Below are 16,459 nucleotides of genomic sequence, written 5' to 3'. Positions count from 1 at the left end.
GCAGAAAAATCCATTGTAAGTTTCGTCTTTTCTCTGAATGCTTCCTCATGGGATGTCCCTTTACCCTGGTGGCCTCAATTTTGGGATGTCCAAAATGTGTATAATAGGAAAAGGATGCCTTTCATTGAAGGGGAAAAGGACACGGAATATTATTAGCTATGTAATTCATTTTGATAATGAGAAGATTCTATGGGCTTCTTCTTTTTTTTTTTTTTTTGGTGGGAGCACAAAGATTCCAAGGTTGGATATACTGGATTGGTATATTTGGATGTGAAGGGAGGATTTAATGGATGAAGAAACTATCTTTGTCCCATTTTATTCATCTAAAATAACAAAGGAAAAAAAATGAAGAAGGAAGGATTATTATTATTCAAGTCCAATGATATAACCAGCAAAAGTTTAAATTACTAAGCATATGAGTTTATAGAGATACCACGTAAGAATTCACTAACCTCTACTTGAGTTTATCAAATTAAAATTTTATTACTCGATAAATTTGTCCATTTTTTTTTTAGTAAAAAATTTATTTATTTTGTGTGAAAGGATTGGCTAAGGTTGATTTAGTTTCGGGATAGCTGAGTTTGGAATGGGCCTGACGTGCCTTGGGTAGATATGGGCTCACCATTGGATATGCCAGTAGGAGATATGAGCCCATTTTCACATCTACCCTAGCTCATACGTTTGTTTCACACACAAAGGCCTCATGCGCATAAGGTCGACTTTATTGGAAAATTCCATTAGTTATATGACGTTACAAAAATAATTTATTTCCTAGAAAGTCCAAAATTCTACGTATAGATCTTTTTGTGACTTTAAGTATTTTCTTCACCTTTTTGCTGATAGGGTACATACCCTAGCATCCTTGTAAATTTTTCCCGGTCTACAAAAATAGCCCAATCTTGGGGCACAATGATTATCTTGAGAACAAATGCAAAGGCCCTCCAAAGCACAGCCATCCTTGTCTATGGTGATCCCATTTTTCAACCCAAGAACTTGGTCTGTCCATTCACTAGAAAACAGCCCATTTGGGTCATAATTTTCTTTGACCTTCATGAATTCAGTGACATTTCTATATTTCTTGATTGCCCCAAGAAAAGCAACATTTCTATTCTTTCCCCAGTGTGGCAACCCTCCATACTTGAACATAGCAATTTGCTCTATCTCTTCAAGAATGTCTTCATAAAGCCTAGGCTTGTTTGGATCTTTGCTTCTGTAGTATGTGATATCAAAGTCTATCCCATCTTCCTGTTTTCCCAAATGAGCACTTGAAGCTTTGACATACCTCATTAAGATGCCATTGTAAATGTCTATGCCACACAAGGCCTTAGGCACCAAATTGACTAGATTTTGTACGTCTTCAATGAAACCCTTGACTTTTGAGAACCCTATACTAAATGTTGTTTGGTGAAAAAATAAGCCTTTAACTCTAGGGTCCCATGGACAAGCTGTGATCAATGCATCTTGAATTCCATTAAGACAGCTGCCTGATGCCTGCAGACGATTTTGATATCCAACTATTGGATATCCCTTGAATATAATACCTAGCATATGTATCAGAAAGTCATTGGTCAATGCTGGATTTTATTTTATTTTTTGTGAACATGAAGCAAAGATACAAGCATTGTAAGAAAATAACGTATTGACATATTTCGTTTGACTAAATCTTTTATATATTGACAGTTTATACACTTGAGGGTTTAATATATGTTATATATGTAAAATTTAGTGTTTAAATTTAAATACAAATAATATGACATGCATTTAAACTCGTCAATATATGCACCACTGACAGTATAGGAAAGATTAATCCATTTTGTTAAGTATTTTGCTTAATTATAATCATAATTATTATGTCACCAACTGAAATGGCAATCCCATTAAATTTGTAATGCATATACTTTTCTCTCTAGTTGATTAATTAGTTTATTTTAAACACTATATAATACTCGGATGATAGTTTATTTGTAGGCTGATGGTACTAAAACATTTACATTGAGTAGATTGGAATTTACTAAGGATCTCTGACATGTTGACCAATTCAGGCTAGCCAAATTCTGCACTCCATAGAGTGTTAGCTTACGTATTTATGAACTGGGTACTACGGTGGTTGGTATTTCTTGTCTTGGGGCTATTGATGTGGGCTGCAATTTCATGAATGGGACAAAAGCTCTAAACCTTCCTATTTGATCTTAAATCGAAATCCAAAAAAAGTATAAAGTTTGAGAGTGATTGTTTAATATGTACTCTTCTAAACTTTTTTTTTTTCCTGTTGGATTTATTCTAAAAGGCATGTACCCCTATGAACTAGCATATTTTGTCCGGAAATGAAGAGGTCAACAAAACATAAGTTTCAAGAAATCAACAACTCTGACGAAAACAAAGAAGAAAAAAACCAATGTGACATCAGGTTTTTAGCAAAAGGAAAACCATTATCACTTTGTCGGTGTATTCATGTAACTTACTGCCGAAAGCAATTGCATGGGTCAGGTGACAGATTGACATACAAATACAGTCAAGTCAAGCATAGTCATACACACACAAACCAACAGAAAACAGAACCTAAACAGAAACCAATTGTAAACTTAACATGGTTGTGACTTGAAATTTGTAGACATAGACATAATCAAATTATTAATTTTATGACAAAGAAATTTGGGAAGACAGGTGCGTTTTGATTAGCTTTTTTTTTGGGTGTTTTAGAAAAAATTTTCTGCAACAGAGTTTTTATAATATATTTTGAAATATTTTTAAAAATATTTTGAAATATTTAAGAGTAGAAGAATTTTTAGAATATATTTTGAGATATTTTTTAAATATTAAAAAAAATTAGATTACTTTTTAGAATACCTTTTAAAATACTTTTTAAAAATTTTAATAGTATTTAAAAAACTAATTTTTGAAAAACTCAGCAATCCAAACAGAGACAGCTGAAAAATTTTACTATTAGCCACTATTAAACATGATTTATCTGCATGCAATGATACTGAATTGCATTAATTATGAGATGTGATTAGACCATATTTCAACATGGCAATCTGCTAGTTTTGTACATGTAATAAAGTTGGTGCAGGGGGAACATGTTTGAGCTGTGAAGTCACTTTCCCATTAAATTCCAGATGAAAGACAACCACATAGATGAACAGTTTGAGAAGAATAAATACCATCGTTGGTGTACCCATATGCAGTCGCTTTTAATGTAAATATTGTTGTTGCCGCATTTAAGCATATCCCATTTGCATCATTTGTTGATTCTTGAATCTCCTCTGCATGGTTAAAGTTCACTAGTATAACAACGGATAACATTGAACAATAGATCATTTTCAACATCAGTAAAAGCTCGTTTTGATAAATAAATAAGTCAAATTTAAATAAAATTTCAAATTTACTAGAATAATCAAATAACCTTGAACACTACGGTATCCTATCCGATTTGACTAAAATCTTTTACACTCCTAAACCTAATCCCTGAAAATTGCTTTATTTTTTTCAGAAAAAGTATATAATTATCAACTTCCCTGAAAATTATTGGATTCTTTATTTTTTTTTTCCTTCAAAAAATGTATAGAAAATAAAAGGGTAGAGAAATAATAAATGAATTATTCAAAGAAAAGTTTGGCTGGACCTGTGGATCTAACTGCTGCGACAACAAGTGAAGGAGTGGAGCGAAAGCCAGTGAAATCATTAAGGCCATTTCCCAGGGTGTTGGTGGCAACTCGATCATCAACCCTATAAATCACCTTTTTTTGACTTGGATGCCAACTAACATCTGCAAACTCATGCTGATATCCAAAGCTTAATGCTTGATCTCCAAGACTTGAATCATTCTTCTCTAAGAAGGTGATAGATCGTTTGAACATTGGTTGAAGCTTCAAAGTTACCTGCAATTGCAATAATTTTTTTAAGCACCATTATTATTAAACTAATAACTTAAAGTAACACTCGTTCTTGTTTCCAGATAGGATGAATTATTTTACTAGTAACATAAGCTATTCTCGTACTGTTGCATCAAAAATCTAAAATTTTACTGGTCCAAAATTATACCAATTCATAACCGTACTTGATTCGAATCAAGACTATAAGCATTACAAAAAGCGCATAGACTTTTTGCATATCATTAAATAACAATGCCTTAATTTGCAACTTTTTTACAAAGTTCAAATTAGTAGTAATTGATTCTTAATACCATGATGTTCCTTTCATCGAGCCATAGGTTCATATAACTAGTGGCTTCAACAGGTTCATAGTTGAATGGATATCCATTTCCGAAATGAGTCTTGCACTACTTGTCTTGGATGAGAGGTCACACTTCACTTGTGATTTACCAAACAAGTTTGATTTTGTTTCTAACCTCTACCCCCTATATCAAAAGCCCTACACATGATGATGGCCCCTCCAATCCCCAAGGCCTTTTTTGAAAACATATTTTTCAATTATTTTTTTACTTCATATGAATCAAATCGCTATAATAAATTTTCTATAAAAAATCTAGAAAAATGCAATCCAAACAAGGTGTTACCTTAAATGCAGTCACTTTTGCAGGGAGGAGAAACAAAGATGCAGACAAAAATGAAAACTAGTACCAACCTAAGTACCTGTGAAATTACTCCAAGAACTCCGAGAGAAACTTTTGCTGCATTGAGCTCAGGATTATCACTCTCAAGTATCCTCACTTTTGCATAACCTTCCTCAGGTCCAGCGGGTGTGACAATCCGAAGCTGAACAACATAGTCATGGACAGCACTGCCCAAACCCCATAAAGAGCTGCCATGAGCCCCCGTGCCCAACATTCCACCAACTGTTAAGCCCCACCAGTACGGTGCATAAGGCAAGGCCAGCCCCACCTCGGCCGCCTTGCTAATCAGCTCCCTGAGAGTCATCCCACTTCCAACAGTCATCGTCATGCTCGATTTATCGACATTAATGGTTTGATCAAGGTTTTTCGTGCTTATCAGAAGGCCATTCTCGCCATCAGGACACGCCAACTTGGGAATACTGTGGGAAGTTGAAGTCGCCACCTTCATTTTTCTGTTTAGTAAAGCTGCATTTGCTACTATTGAGACTAGCTCAGCTTCTGTTGAAGGGTAGACAACTTCGGCTGCTCGACAAATGATCCGATCAGGGAAGGACCCATAAGTGTTGATTACGGTGCAGTTGAAGGTTTTATTTGAACATCTTATTGGATCTTGAGGTGGGCTACTTTCGGCCGTGAAAATAAGGATTGACAAAATAATGTTTGATATCCCAATTTTCATGAAAATGGTCTTATCAGAATATAGTTTGGACATGTTTTCAGGTCCTACGAGTGAGGAGAAGGGGAAGACTTGAGGGTGATGAAACAAAAGCTTTGTATTAGGCAAATTTATAGGCGTATTGAAGGAGTACTTACCAAGCTTGATAAATTACACATTGAATAAAGAGAAATATTTATCGTATTCCACTTTTTGTTAATCATATTTTCACTTTCATTTTTATCATATGACTTTCATTGTATGATAAGATAAGTATTGAAAGTCTGATTAATAAAAAGTAAAATGTGATTAACATTTTCCTTCAACAAATGATGGATTGTGACAAGAAAAATAGCAAAAATAGGGGGCCTTTATTAATTCTTGAAAATAACTCGTTGACTTTGGAGGTATTCATGAATTTACTAGGTCGGCAAGGATAGTGGTACAGAAATCCAGGATTTTTGATCCACGAAAAGCGCAACACATGTTATCATAATGTCTGGAGACGACATCACGAGTATTTTCCCCTTTCGTTTTCCGAACTTGACCTTGATTAATCATCCATTCGATTGATGCATTTTTGAGAATCTTGATGTTCATACGAATCAGAAAGTAAGTTCTGAGCTCATTTTCATCTAGTGCTAAAATTTATTAGTGAATTTTTTTTTGTTTTATTATTTTTCTTCCAAGTAGAGATCGAAAATTGAGTAAACTTGAAAGGAAATAATACTTGTAGAATTTGACATCAAAAGCGTAAAGTCATTGGCTTTGGAGGTAGTTGGATGGGACCTCACGAGTACCATTTCAAATTAATTTATCCTTAAGGTGTAAATACGGTAGAATAGGGTGTAAATAAATTTAGATAAGTTGTAAATAAATTGAATATAATATAAAAAAATTTTGAAATAACCATTTTATCCTGAAATAATTTGGAAGTAAGGACAGCAGCATAAACATTTGGTTTTCGTCAGCCAAATTATCACTTTGTCAAGAATTGTAGCTAGCACATTATTACCAAGCGGGAGAACTGGTTAAAAACAATTCCTTGTTTTCAACTCAATTGACAAAGGTTACAAAGTTAAGATGAGTCAAAAGGAGCAATTTCAAAATTGTTATCTACTATAAATTAGTTAGAAAAACCATGCCAAGGACTATTGACCTAAAACTTGACAACATTGGAAATGTATTTATATTTAAAAAAGATAAATTAATTCAGACTTATTAGTGCAGATACTACTAATATAGTAAGATTGAATATATACACACATAACACTAATACCTATTTTATGTATATGCATATAGGTGTATTCACGTCAACCCTTATTTAGTAGTGCTTCTAATCAACATATAACGTGTTTTGCAGCCCAACTAAAACCCCACAGACAATACACGAAACAACTTGGGAAAGATCACTTTTTGCTATTTTCGTTTTTTGGGTCAAAGTCTTCCATGAGTCTTCAAAATTTTGTCAAGAAAATTACCCCAAGTTCTTTGTTTTAAGCAATACTGTTGATTTCATAGACTTGACTTCATAGATGTTAGTAATAATTGCACATTCCGTTCTTCTCCTTGCCTGTTGGTTTTATTTCAACTTTCACGAATTCATCATCTGATATTACGCTAAAGGTTGTAGTACCAAAGAAATTTTCATGCAAAAATTCATGGGCTGTCGACCCCTGGCCAGCCGCGTCAACCGTGCATCACATGAAGCAAAATCATCACATCTTTGAGTGGACTACAACTAATGACTGCAGATGGTAGGACGAATAATAAGAATGCATCTTAGTTTCTTATGTAAAGTGGAAGCAAAATATATACAAATGGAGTCGGCAACAACAGCTGGAATGATGATAGAAGAAGCAAGAAATTCTTCCAACTATACTTGTACATGTGTTAATTACAGGCATGCCTAACTCTGCAAGAAGGTGGAATTCTGGTGTGGGCATGGGAGAATGTAACACTTCATCCTGCTCATACCATATCGTCTATAAACTTTTATCACGTTCCACTGCTGAAATCCCACAAACCCTCTTCTGACATTTATGCCAATATTACTAGATTTAGGGCGGTGACGAGCACTAGAGTTGGGATCTAGTGATGGTCTTGATAGAATGGGCATGGTAGCCCCTGATGTACCCGAGGTTTGAATCTTTTGATTAATAAAAGTGGAAAATCTGCCTACAACATTTTCTTTTAAAAAAATTCCATGCCATTAGAGTACAAAATAAGCACACAAAACTGGTGGGGTCCATCGTAAAATTTTAATCTTTTCTCCATCGCCTGAAGACAAGAATATACAACCACCTTGTTTTGATTCAATGGCCACCAAAAAAGGATTAAATCTCTCTTTGAACTGTTGGTCGGAGATTCGAATCTCATCTATAGTAAACAAAATCTAAAAGAGGTGTTAGAGCATCCTTTTGGTCTAATTAGATCTGTATACCTGCTAATCCTTTACACAGTTTTTTTAAATTCCCCCTCTCTCTATTCTAAAATATATTAGATTATAAGAATGTTGCGTCAAAAAAAAAATGAAGAAGACAAGAATATATAGAGCCCAAATTTTAGGTAGTGCCCTTAGGATGCATGCCTCGAATTGAAAAACCCATAAACAAAAAAAGCATACACTTCCTCCATCCCATTTTAATAATCCTTTTTTTTCCATACAATTTAAGAAAAGTTAATTAACCTTATTGAAAAAATAAATTTAGCTTACTATCTTTCTAAAATATCCTTACATTAAATGGAATATGACTAATTAGTTTTGCATTAAATAGTTAGGTTATATTCAATACTAACTTGCATTAAATAAAGATATTTTAAAGAAATTTAAAGTTATCTATATTCTTCAATTGAAAATGAACTATAATTTGGGACGGATAAAAAAAAAAGACCTCTTAAATTGGGACGGAGGAGCACTTGTTTCAACAAATTTTGTGAACATATTAAACTCAACGGATGATGTTGGATGATGTTGTAGTGGGGTGTAGTCACATTCCATGCTGTTACTTGCTCCCAAATGTCCATTGCAATTGTTAAGTTTACCACAATCTCCGGTGGGTTGTTTTGGATAGTGAGCACAATTACAGTTGTCCCTGTACATTAACCTCGATCCATCGCGTGTGAGCCTAATTAAGGTGGTACCCTTCATAAAGTCAAATTGGTGCTGGTTTTTTTAAGCACTATCAACAACGTTTTGTCTGGACTCTAGCATATCCATCGTTTTATCGAGTTTCATTGCTAGAGGGCTATAATGGCTTGTAGACTTGCAAAAGAATCTTTTGTTTTTGGTGTGATGTCAATCTGATCAGCCACCAAGTTAGACAATGAAAGATTTTCTGATGTGCTCAAATTCAATCCCCAAAACCAATTGTTCAAAGTAATCACTTATAAACAATTGGAATCAATTGGTAAAGTTAAATATAATTCCTGCTGTATGCTAAATATAATTCCTGTTGGTAGGCGAAACATATAAATCACCATATAAGCTCTTCAAGGCCTGCGGCACCTGAATTGAGGCTCCCCTCCTGCCAAAGTTTTTTGCATCAATAGAAAGAAAAAAAAAACAGTTCCATTTTCCATCAACTGTTTTCGAATTTATGTCATCTCAAAAAAGGGGGCTTCAAAAGTTTTGGTCAGGCCGGCCTACTAGCGTACTAATGTAAACATTTACCACCATTTACGGTATATCACAAAATGATACATCACCTCTGACCACTATTATCAATTGTCCAAATTTGAAATGGGAATATCTCGAACGTGAAGCCTACATATTTATTGGTAATAATTAATTTAGGTAAATTCTGGTCACCATCATGAGTCAGGACATACTTCTGAAACTACGAGTCACTTATAGAGATTCTTACAAACCATTCATTGATACTGTTTTCATATCTGCAACATAATTCAAAGATATATATATATATTAAAAAATGATTCATTCTTATTAATTGAATCAACTTGTGTGGACATTATTCTTCGTATGTTCCATTATTCTTAGGACCTTTGAAGCGTATATTCTCCGGAGTCTTAGCTTCCGGTCAATTTCTTCTGATAGCGCCGGTAGGTTCTAGTAATCCAAAACGTATATATTTTATGAAAAGCCACTTTTAGCGACAAACAATTTTCCCATAGCCAATTGAATAAGTTCAAGAATACTAAAAAGTTTCTTTACATGTTGGACGCAATTGACACATTCACCATCGTTTGAAATGGACCAAAAGCTCCATACTTAGGGGGTTGGTGAATCTTTTTCTGTTTAATTTGGTTTAATTTGGGTTTTGCAAAAAAAAAAAATGTAAGTTAAATTTGTAATGGCCAACCAATACTTAATCTTTATAATTTTGTTTGTTTCAGTAAGTACAGTTGCTAAATGAATTTTCTTAAATAGTCAAAATATATTACGATTGTCATATATTTGTATAGTAAATCTAAAAACTAATCAAGCGTGGTAGAGCAATTTAATAATAATTTTTTTTTTCGATAAACGGACGTGTTCGTGTTTTAAGAAACTTCCATACTGAATGAATTGAAGATCAAATAGTTAAGGACTAAAAAGTAGAAAATGAGAAATTATTGGAGTATATATCATATTCAGCAATAGTTTAAGGGGTTCAAGGTTAACTCATACAAAATACTTGAGCGCTGCACTAGTGCACATCTCATCTAGAAAATATAAAATATTAAGCATGCGGCTTCAAGATGCAATAGCAAATCATGCTAGTTACCAAAAAAAAATTATGGATCTTTTACGACCTTTATTCTATATATTATGTTGCCATGAGTCCTTCATAATATTCTATTTTAACTCAATTTTTTAAAGGTTCCCATAAATATTGAAAAGATAAAAAAACAATATACAATAGACTTAAAACTAAAATATAACAAAATCACATAACCATTTCTATTGTACTTTTTAATTTTTGTTATATATATATTTTTTGATCTATTGTGTTTTTTTTTCACTTGTAGTAGTTATGGGAAGTTTGAAACTTAAGGAAAAAATAATTAAAATGAAAATTTATGAATAACACATGAAAACATAATATAACTAGTTTTGTACCCATTCGTTGAATGGGAATTGTCCAAAAATAATAAATTATTTAGTGTAGTTCATAAAAATATTTTCATAAATTACAAATTTATTGTATAATCTAATATAACCTTTCTTAAATAAATTGTTATTCAAAAATAGTCTTATAATGTAAATTTAAACATCTAATTCAGTGATTAATAATTCTAAATGCAAAAAAAAAAAATCGACAACATGATGACATTCAAAAACTTGAAAATAGGGAAGATCAAATCTTGGCTGATCTTTTGTAAACAAAAGAATGGTCAACCCATTACCAAAACATCAATTTTGGTACTTAATATAAATGGCTTAAAGATTAATGTGAAAAGAAAAGAAGCTGAATGAAATATTAATAAAAGATAAGAATTCAGAATCAATCAAGTCACAGGAACATAGCAACCTTCTAAATCTGTTCATGGCTAATAGAAACCAAAACGAAAACATAAGATGTATTTTGCTATTAAGTCAATAACATAAAAAATCTAAATAGTCTGATGTATATTCCATAATGTGAACTGCTGTATGACAATGAACTTGATGCCTTGCCATTTATGTAATCAATGACACCTGCTTGTTCTTTGGAAGTTTTCTATCAAAGTCTAAAAAAAAAACATTGAAAACTGCACAAAATTTTTTTAACCCCAAAAACCTAGAAAATAAAAAAAATTAATACGTTGTTGAAGACAATTAATAAATTGTCAAAAGCAATTAAAAAATCATGTGAAAACACATAGTTTAAAAGGCCACTTTTAAATCACTAACCAAACAAGCAATATGTGTTCTACTTGAATTGAAGAGTGAATCCATAAATTGAAATAACAAATTAATTACAAAAACCTTGCCAGAAATAAAAACCAAACTGTAACTTTTGAAGACTTAGAAAATTCAAATTCAATGACCTAGCTATGAAAAAGGTGTAGGAAATTACAGACCACATACATCGAGCATAAACAAAGTCAAAATGTTGTCCTTGCATTGAAGGGAATAAAAACGAAGTTCCAAATCCGGTCCTTGCATTGGAAAAAAAAAATTTCCAAAAACATTGTGGAAAAGTGTAAACATCTGCATTGCTTGATAAAGTGATGAGTAATAGATCGATAACCATATATATGAGTACAAATGTAGAGCATCTTCGATATCGATAATCTGATAAAGATAATCTAATATTTGAATGATATTTCGAACTTTTGAAGTGAAGATGAGAGAGAGTTAAAAACATAATTCAAAATTATTTATACTAATCTCCTGGAAATTTAGGCTTGACGATTAGGGTTAAGGGAAAAAAAGGTGAGAGAATGGAAGAGATAATTATAGAAGGATTATCTAGAATTGTAAAGTCAAGAGAAAAAAGAGGGATAGAATAGCGTAGGTTATTAGAGGATTAACTCATAGAGCGCATTGCACCTACTTGCTATGTCGATAAGCCACGTAGGAAAGAGATAAACTAAAAGAATAAGGATGAGAATGAGACATTATTATATATATATATATATATATATATATATATATATATATATATATATATATATATATATATATGATTTATTAAGAATCCTATTAGGAAATTACTTGCCGTCTCGTGAAGCCACATAGGAAAGAGAAAACATGAAGGGATAAGAATGAGAATAAAACTTTATTATATATATATATATATATGGTATGGGATAGAAAGTGAGATAGAACAGAAGATCAATTGAACTTAATAATTAATAGAAAGATAAACGACCCGAATGGAAGATCCTTCACTATACTAATCCCATCTTTCCTAATGGATCATACAACTATTTTACCTTAAAAAACTCACTAGCACTCTTATATTTCTTGATTGCCCCAAGAAAAGCCATATTTTTGCTTTTCCCTCAATGTGGCAACCTTGCACATTTAAACAAGGCTATTTGATCAATCTCTTCAAGAATGTCTTGATAGATGCTGGGGGGCATTGGATCCTTACTTCTATAGTAAAGCTTACCGAATTCTATAACATCTTCATCTTTACCCAAATAAGCAGTTGAAATAGTGATATGTCTCACATGGATACCATTATAGAGGTCCAGGCCACAGAAAGCCTCAGGTTGCAAAGCAACAAATTTCTTCACATTTTCAATGATGTCCTTAATCTTGGACCAGCTGATGCTGATTGCAGTATCCAAGTAGTATAAGCCCATAAATCTAGGGTCCGAAGGGCATGGTCTGGGGTATCTAGGAATGTACCAGATGATTGAAGGCAGATGTGTGAATCATAACCTAATTATGTTGACTCATTTAAATCGGATCATTAATAATCGGATATGCAATGAACTTTGAATGGGTTTAAATGGATACTCAATTTAACTCATTTCTTAAATGGGTTAATTCATTTTGATCCATTATTAAATATGTATAAATAAATTTACTCAATTATATCCATTATCCTATTATAACCTGCACAAATCCGTTTGAATCATCTATTTTAACACGTCTAATTGAAGGTGATTGCTACAGCCTACCACAGGGCAGCCATTGAAAACCACACCAAACGATAACATCACACGTATATTGCAGATTTTCCGCCACAGGACATTTTGGTTTTCCAATCTTAATCTTTATTAGTCATCCGTTCGATGGATACATTTTTGAGAATGTTGATGTTCATACGAATAAGAAAATAAGTTTCGAGCTCATTTTCATCTAGTGTTAAAATTTTTACTGAGAACTTTTTCGTTTTATTGCTTTGCTTCCATGTAGAGATTGAAGATTGATTAAACATGAAAAGACATAATCCTTGTAGAATTTGGATCTGTTATTTAAATGGATGGATTTCTCAATCACAACTTAGAAAAATAATTTGAATTATCATTTCAAAGAACACAATCCGACATAATTGTTGGCTCTGTGAAACTGTGAAAGCATTTGTTCCTACTTCAACAGAAAATGGCAAATTATGGAAGCTATTGCCCATTTCGGAAGATATGAAGATGACATACGCTATGATTTTAAAAGCTACAAACTGCTTTTAACTACTAATTTTTTGTAAGTTTATCATTATCTTATAACATTATTCCTGATTTATAGATATTTTTTCGATTATTTAAAATCTAAGCGATTTAATTAACGTTAAAGAAAGTGTTCAAAATTATCACGTCTATCAGCTAACTACTGTTCTATGCGACTAATAAACAAAAATGTTGATTAATAATACTGGACGATTTCCAGCAATATGATTAATAATATTGATTTATGTTTTATCAAAAAAATAAACAAAAATCTTAAAGTATAATGTAAAAAAATTTAAAATAACCATTTTAACCTAAAATGGATTATTAAGACACCGAATTCTCGGAGATAAGTACTGCAGCATAAAACGTTGGTTTATGTTAGTCAAGTTGAGCATAGTCAACTTTTTATTTTGCCTGTGTCATAAATACAATTTTTATTCAACTTTTTTTTTATCTTTTCAACTGCTATCTTTTTATCTCATATATGTTATAGATAAAAAAATATTATAATAATTATTTTAAATAATATTTTAAATAATTTTCTATTCAGACACGCTTCTAGTTAGCATATTATTGCAAACTGGACAAGTAACCTGAGCAAAGCATATAACGTCTTCCGCAGCCCATCTAAAAGCCCACGAATAAAATGCAGAAACAGCGAATGAGCCTTTTTTGTTTTGGCTATTTTCGTTTTTCCTCAAAATCCTCTTGAGTATTCAAAATTTTGTCAGGAAAATTACTCCAAGATCTTTGTTTTAAGCCATATTAAATTGATTGTTTCTGTTGATTAATTTCATAGAATCGACCAATAGATCTTAGTAATAATTGTACATTGCCTTCTTTTCAAAGCTTGATTTTAACTTTCTCAATTCATCATCTGATACTATGCCAAATTAAAGCTTGTAGTACCAAAGCCATTTTCATGCAGAAATTCATGGGCTGCCCCCTGGCCAGCCAGATCAACCGTGCACCATATGGTCCAAAATCATCACTTCTTTGAGTGGATTCTAATCAATTACTGTGGATTGGTAGCACAAATAATAACAACGCGTCTTTGTTTCTTATGTAAAGTGGACGCAAAATATATTCAATTGTAGTCGGCAATAACAGCTGGAATGATGGAAGAAGCAAGAAATTCCTCCAACTCTTCTTGTACATGTGTTAATTAAAGACAAGCCTAGCTCCATAATCAATACGTGGAGAAATGTTCTTCCTTAAACCATAAATAAAAAAGCATGCACTTGTTTCAGCAAATTTCACGAACATATTAAACTCCAATGGATGATATTGTTGTGGTGGGGGTGGAGTGACATTCCACGCTGTTACTCCCAATTGTCCATTGCCAATTGTTAACACTTTCGTTTTCCATAATCTTCAATGGATAGTTTTGGATATATAGTGGCCACGATTGCAGCTGTCCATTTACAATAAGCACGTACGATCCACTTGCATGTGACACTAATTAAGGTGGCATCCTTAATAGAAGTCAAGGTGATGCTGTGTCCTTTGAGCATTCACCATTTCCTGCCAAGAGTTGAGACCATGATCCATCATTTTATTGAGTTTCATTGCTAAAGGGCTGTAGTGGCTTGTAGACTTACAAAAGAATCTTAGTCTTTGGTGTGACGTTAATCTGATCAGCCATTTGCTATAAGCTCCTCTAGCGCCTGAGGCAATTCAGAATTGGGGCTCCCCTGTTCCCAAAATTTTTTGTATCAATAAAAGAAAAGAAGAAAAGAAAACAGTTCCATTTTCCATCAACTATTTTCAAAGTTATGGCATCACAAAGATGGGGCTTCAAAAGTTTTGGTTAGGGCCGGCCTACTAGCATACTAATCTAAACATTTAACACCATTTGCTATATACCAAAAATGTTGTTTCATTACCTCTATTCACTAATATCAATTGTCCAAATTTAAAATGAGAATATCTTGATTGTGAACCCTACGTGTGTTCCAATTAATTAGGACCTTTGAGGCCTATATTCTCCATAGACTTAGCTTCCGCCAATGACAGGTTGTCGAGCCTGTGCAATAATAATTACCTACTCAAGAAAAATACAGATTTTGTATATAGCGGTGAGTAGGGTCGAATCCACAGGGATTGGGGATAACTTATTTCTTTTAGAGTTCGAAGTATGGGGGTTTTTTGGAGAATATAAAATAACTAATTAACTAACTAATAAAACAACTAATAGAAATAAATAGAAATTAATCAATAATCAATATGACTCTAGCCAAAGGTACAACTTTTCAGACACGGTCCATGCAACTGATCATCGACGCAAAGATAATTCAATTATTCATTAATATATTGGTTATAGTTGCCATACACGCGATGAACAACCAACCTTTCCTTAATTTCTCGATAGTTAAGGTACGACCGTTAACTATTTTTCTAACCAAGAAATAACCTTAGGTACGACCATAGGATTTAATTACTTGACTGCATTAATAATTAGAAAAACCCAACCCTAACCAACAAACATGCTACGAGAGTTTGTTTAAGTTAGATCATACGTTTCCCTACCATGAAACCAATCACGCTAGTCGCCACTGATATTAATCAATTGAACAATTACGGATTCAATCAATTAATTTGGCATTAGATCATTAGGTTAATTCGAATATCGGGCCCTTGACATTCAAATAACATAACAAGCATAAGCAATTAAATCAGGAAACGTACAAATACCAATGAATAAAAGAAATAAATAATATTAATTCGATCTCACAGATATTTGGAACCGCGCCTTCAAATTGACCTTCGACTAGAAAATAAGAATTTAGTTCTTCATTGTTCAGGAAGTTCTCAACGTGATACTATCCCCTCCGGACCCAGACATGCGGCTCATTAGCCTCCAATATATATAACTACGTGACTAGTCTCCTAACCGAATAAGAAGAGAAAAAGAATAAGGCAACCACCCATTGTTCCTAATCTAAACAATTGCCTAACTTCTCTCGGTGGTCCTCACAAATTAGTAACAAGGCTGCCGAATTACTCCTTGTTTTAAGCCTCTGTACGTTTCTTTCTTCTTAAAAGCCCAACATGACTAATGCTTCATACTCCGTGGTCCCCGCCGAATTGAGTGAAAGGTTACCAGAAGTCAAACTCTGCCCAATTCCCTTATTGTTTCCTATTGACCTTCGTACTCCAATCTCCCAATCAGCAAAGGACAT

General features: G+C 33.0%; 2 protein-coding genes and 1 long non-coding RNA gene across 3 annotated transcripts; all 3 read right to left on the bottom strand.

Moving 5' to 3' along the window:
* Positions 1 to 704: 704 nt before the first annotated feature.
* On the bottom strand, positions 705 to 5,315 carry LOC140021048 (probable L-gulonolactone oxidase 6). Its single transcript, XM_072071769.1, has 4 exons — positions 4,593 to 5,315; positions 3,623 to 3,878; positions 3,162 to 3,263; positions 705 to 1,541 (listed from the first exon to the last, which is right to left on the bottom strand). The coding sequence occupies exons 1-4, from the start codon at positions 5,283 to 5,285 to the stop codon at positions 826 to 828; spliced, it is 1,767 nt and encodes a 588-aa protein (XP_071927870.1). The 5' UTR covers positions 5,286 to 5,315; the 3' UTR covers positions 705 to 825.
* Positions 5,316 to 12,161: 6,846 nt separating this feature from the next.
* Positions 12,162 to 12,467, bottom strand: LOC113718481 (probable truncated L-gulonolactone oxidase 7, mitochondrial). The gene has a single exon (XM_027243384.2). It carries the CDS (start codon positions 12,465 to 12,467, stop codon positions 12,162 to 12,164), a length of 306 nt encoding a protein of 101 aa, XP_027099185.2.
* A 1,848-nt stretch (positions 12,468 to 14,315) lies between these two features.
* On the bottom strand, positions 14,316 to 16,110 carry LOC140021688 (uncharacterized). The gene is made up of 2 exons (XR_011825585.1): positions 16,012 to 16,110; positions 14,316 to 14,971 (listed from the first exon to the last, which is right to left on the bottom strand). It is a non-coding gene; the product is annotated as an uncharacterized lncRNA (long non-coding RNA).
* Between the last annotated feature and the right edge of the window lie 349 nt (positions 16,111 to 16,459).

The sequence above is a fragment of the Coffea arabica genome, chromosome 11e (assembly GCF_036785885.1).
Source record: "Coffea arabica cultivar ET-39 chromosome 11e, Coffea Arabica ET-39 HiFi, whole genome shotgun sequence".
Taxonomy (NCBI): Eukaryota; Viridiplantae; Streptophyta; class Magnoliopsida; order Gentianales; family Rubiaceae; genus Coffea; species Coffea arabica.
This window is presented reverse-complemented; position numbering and strand designations above follow the sequence as displayed.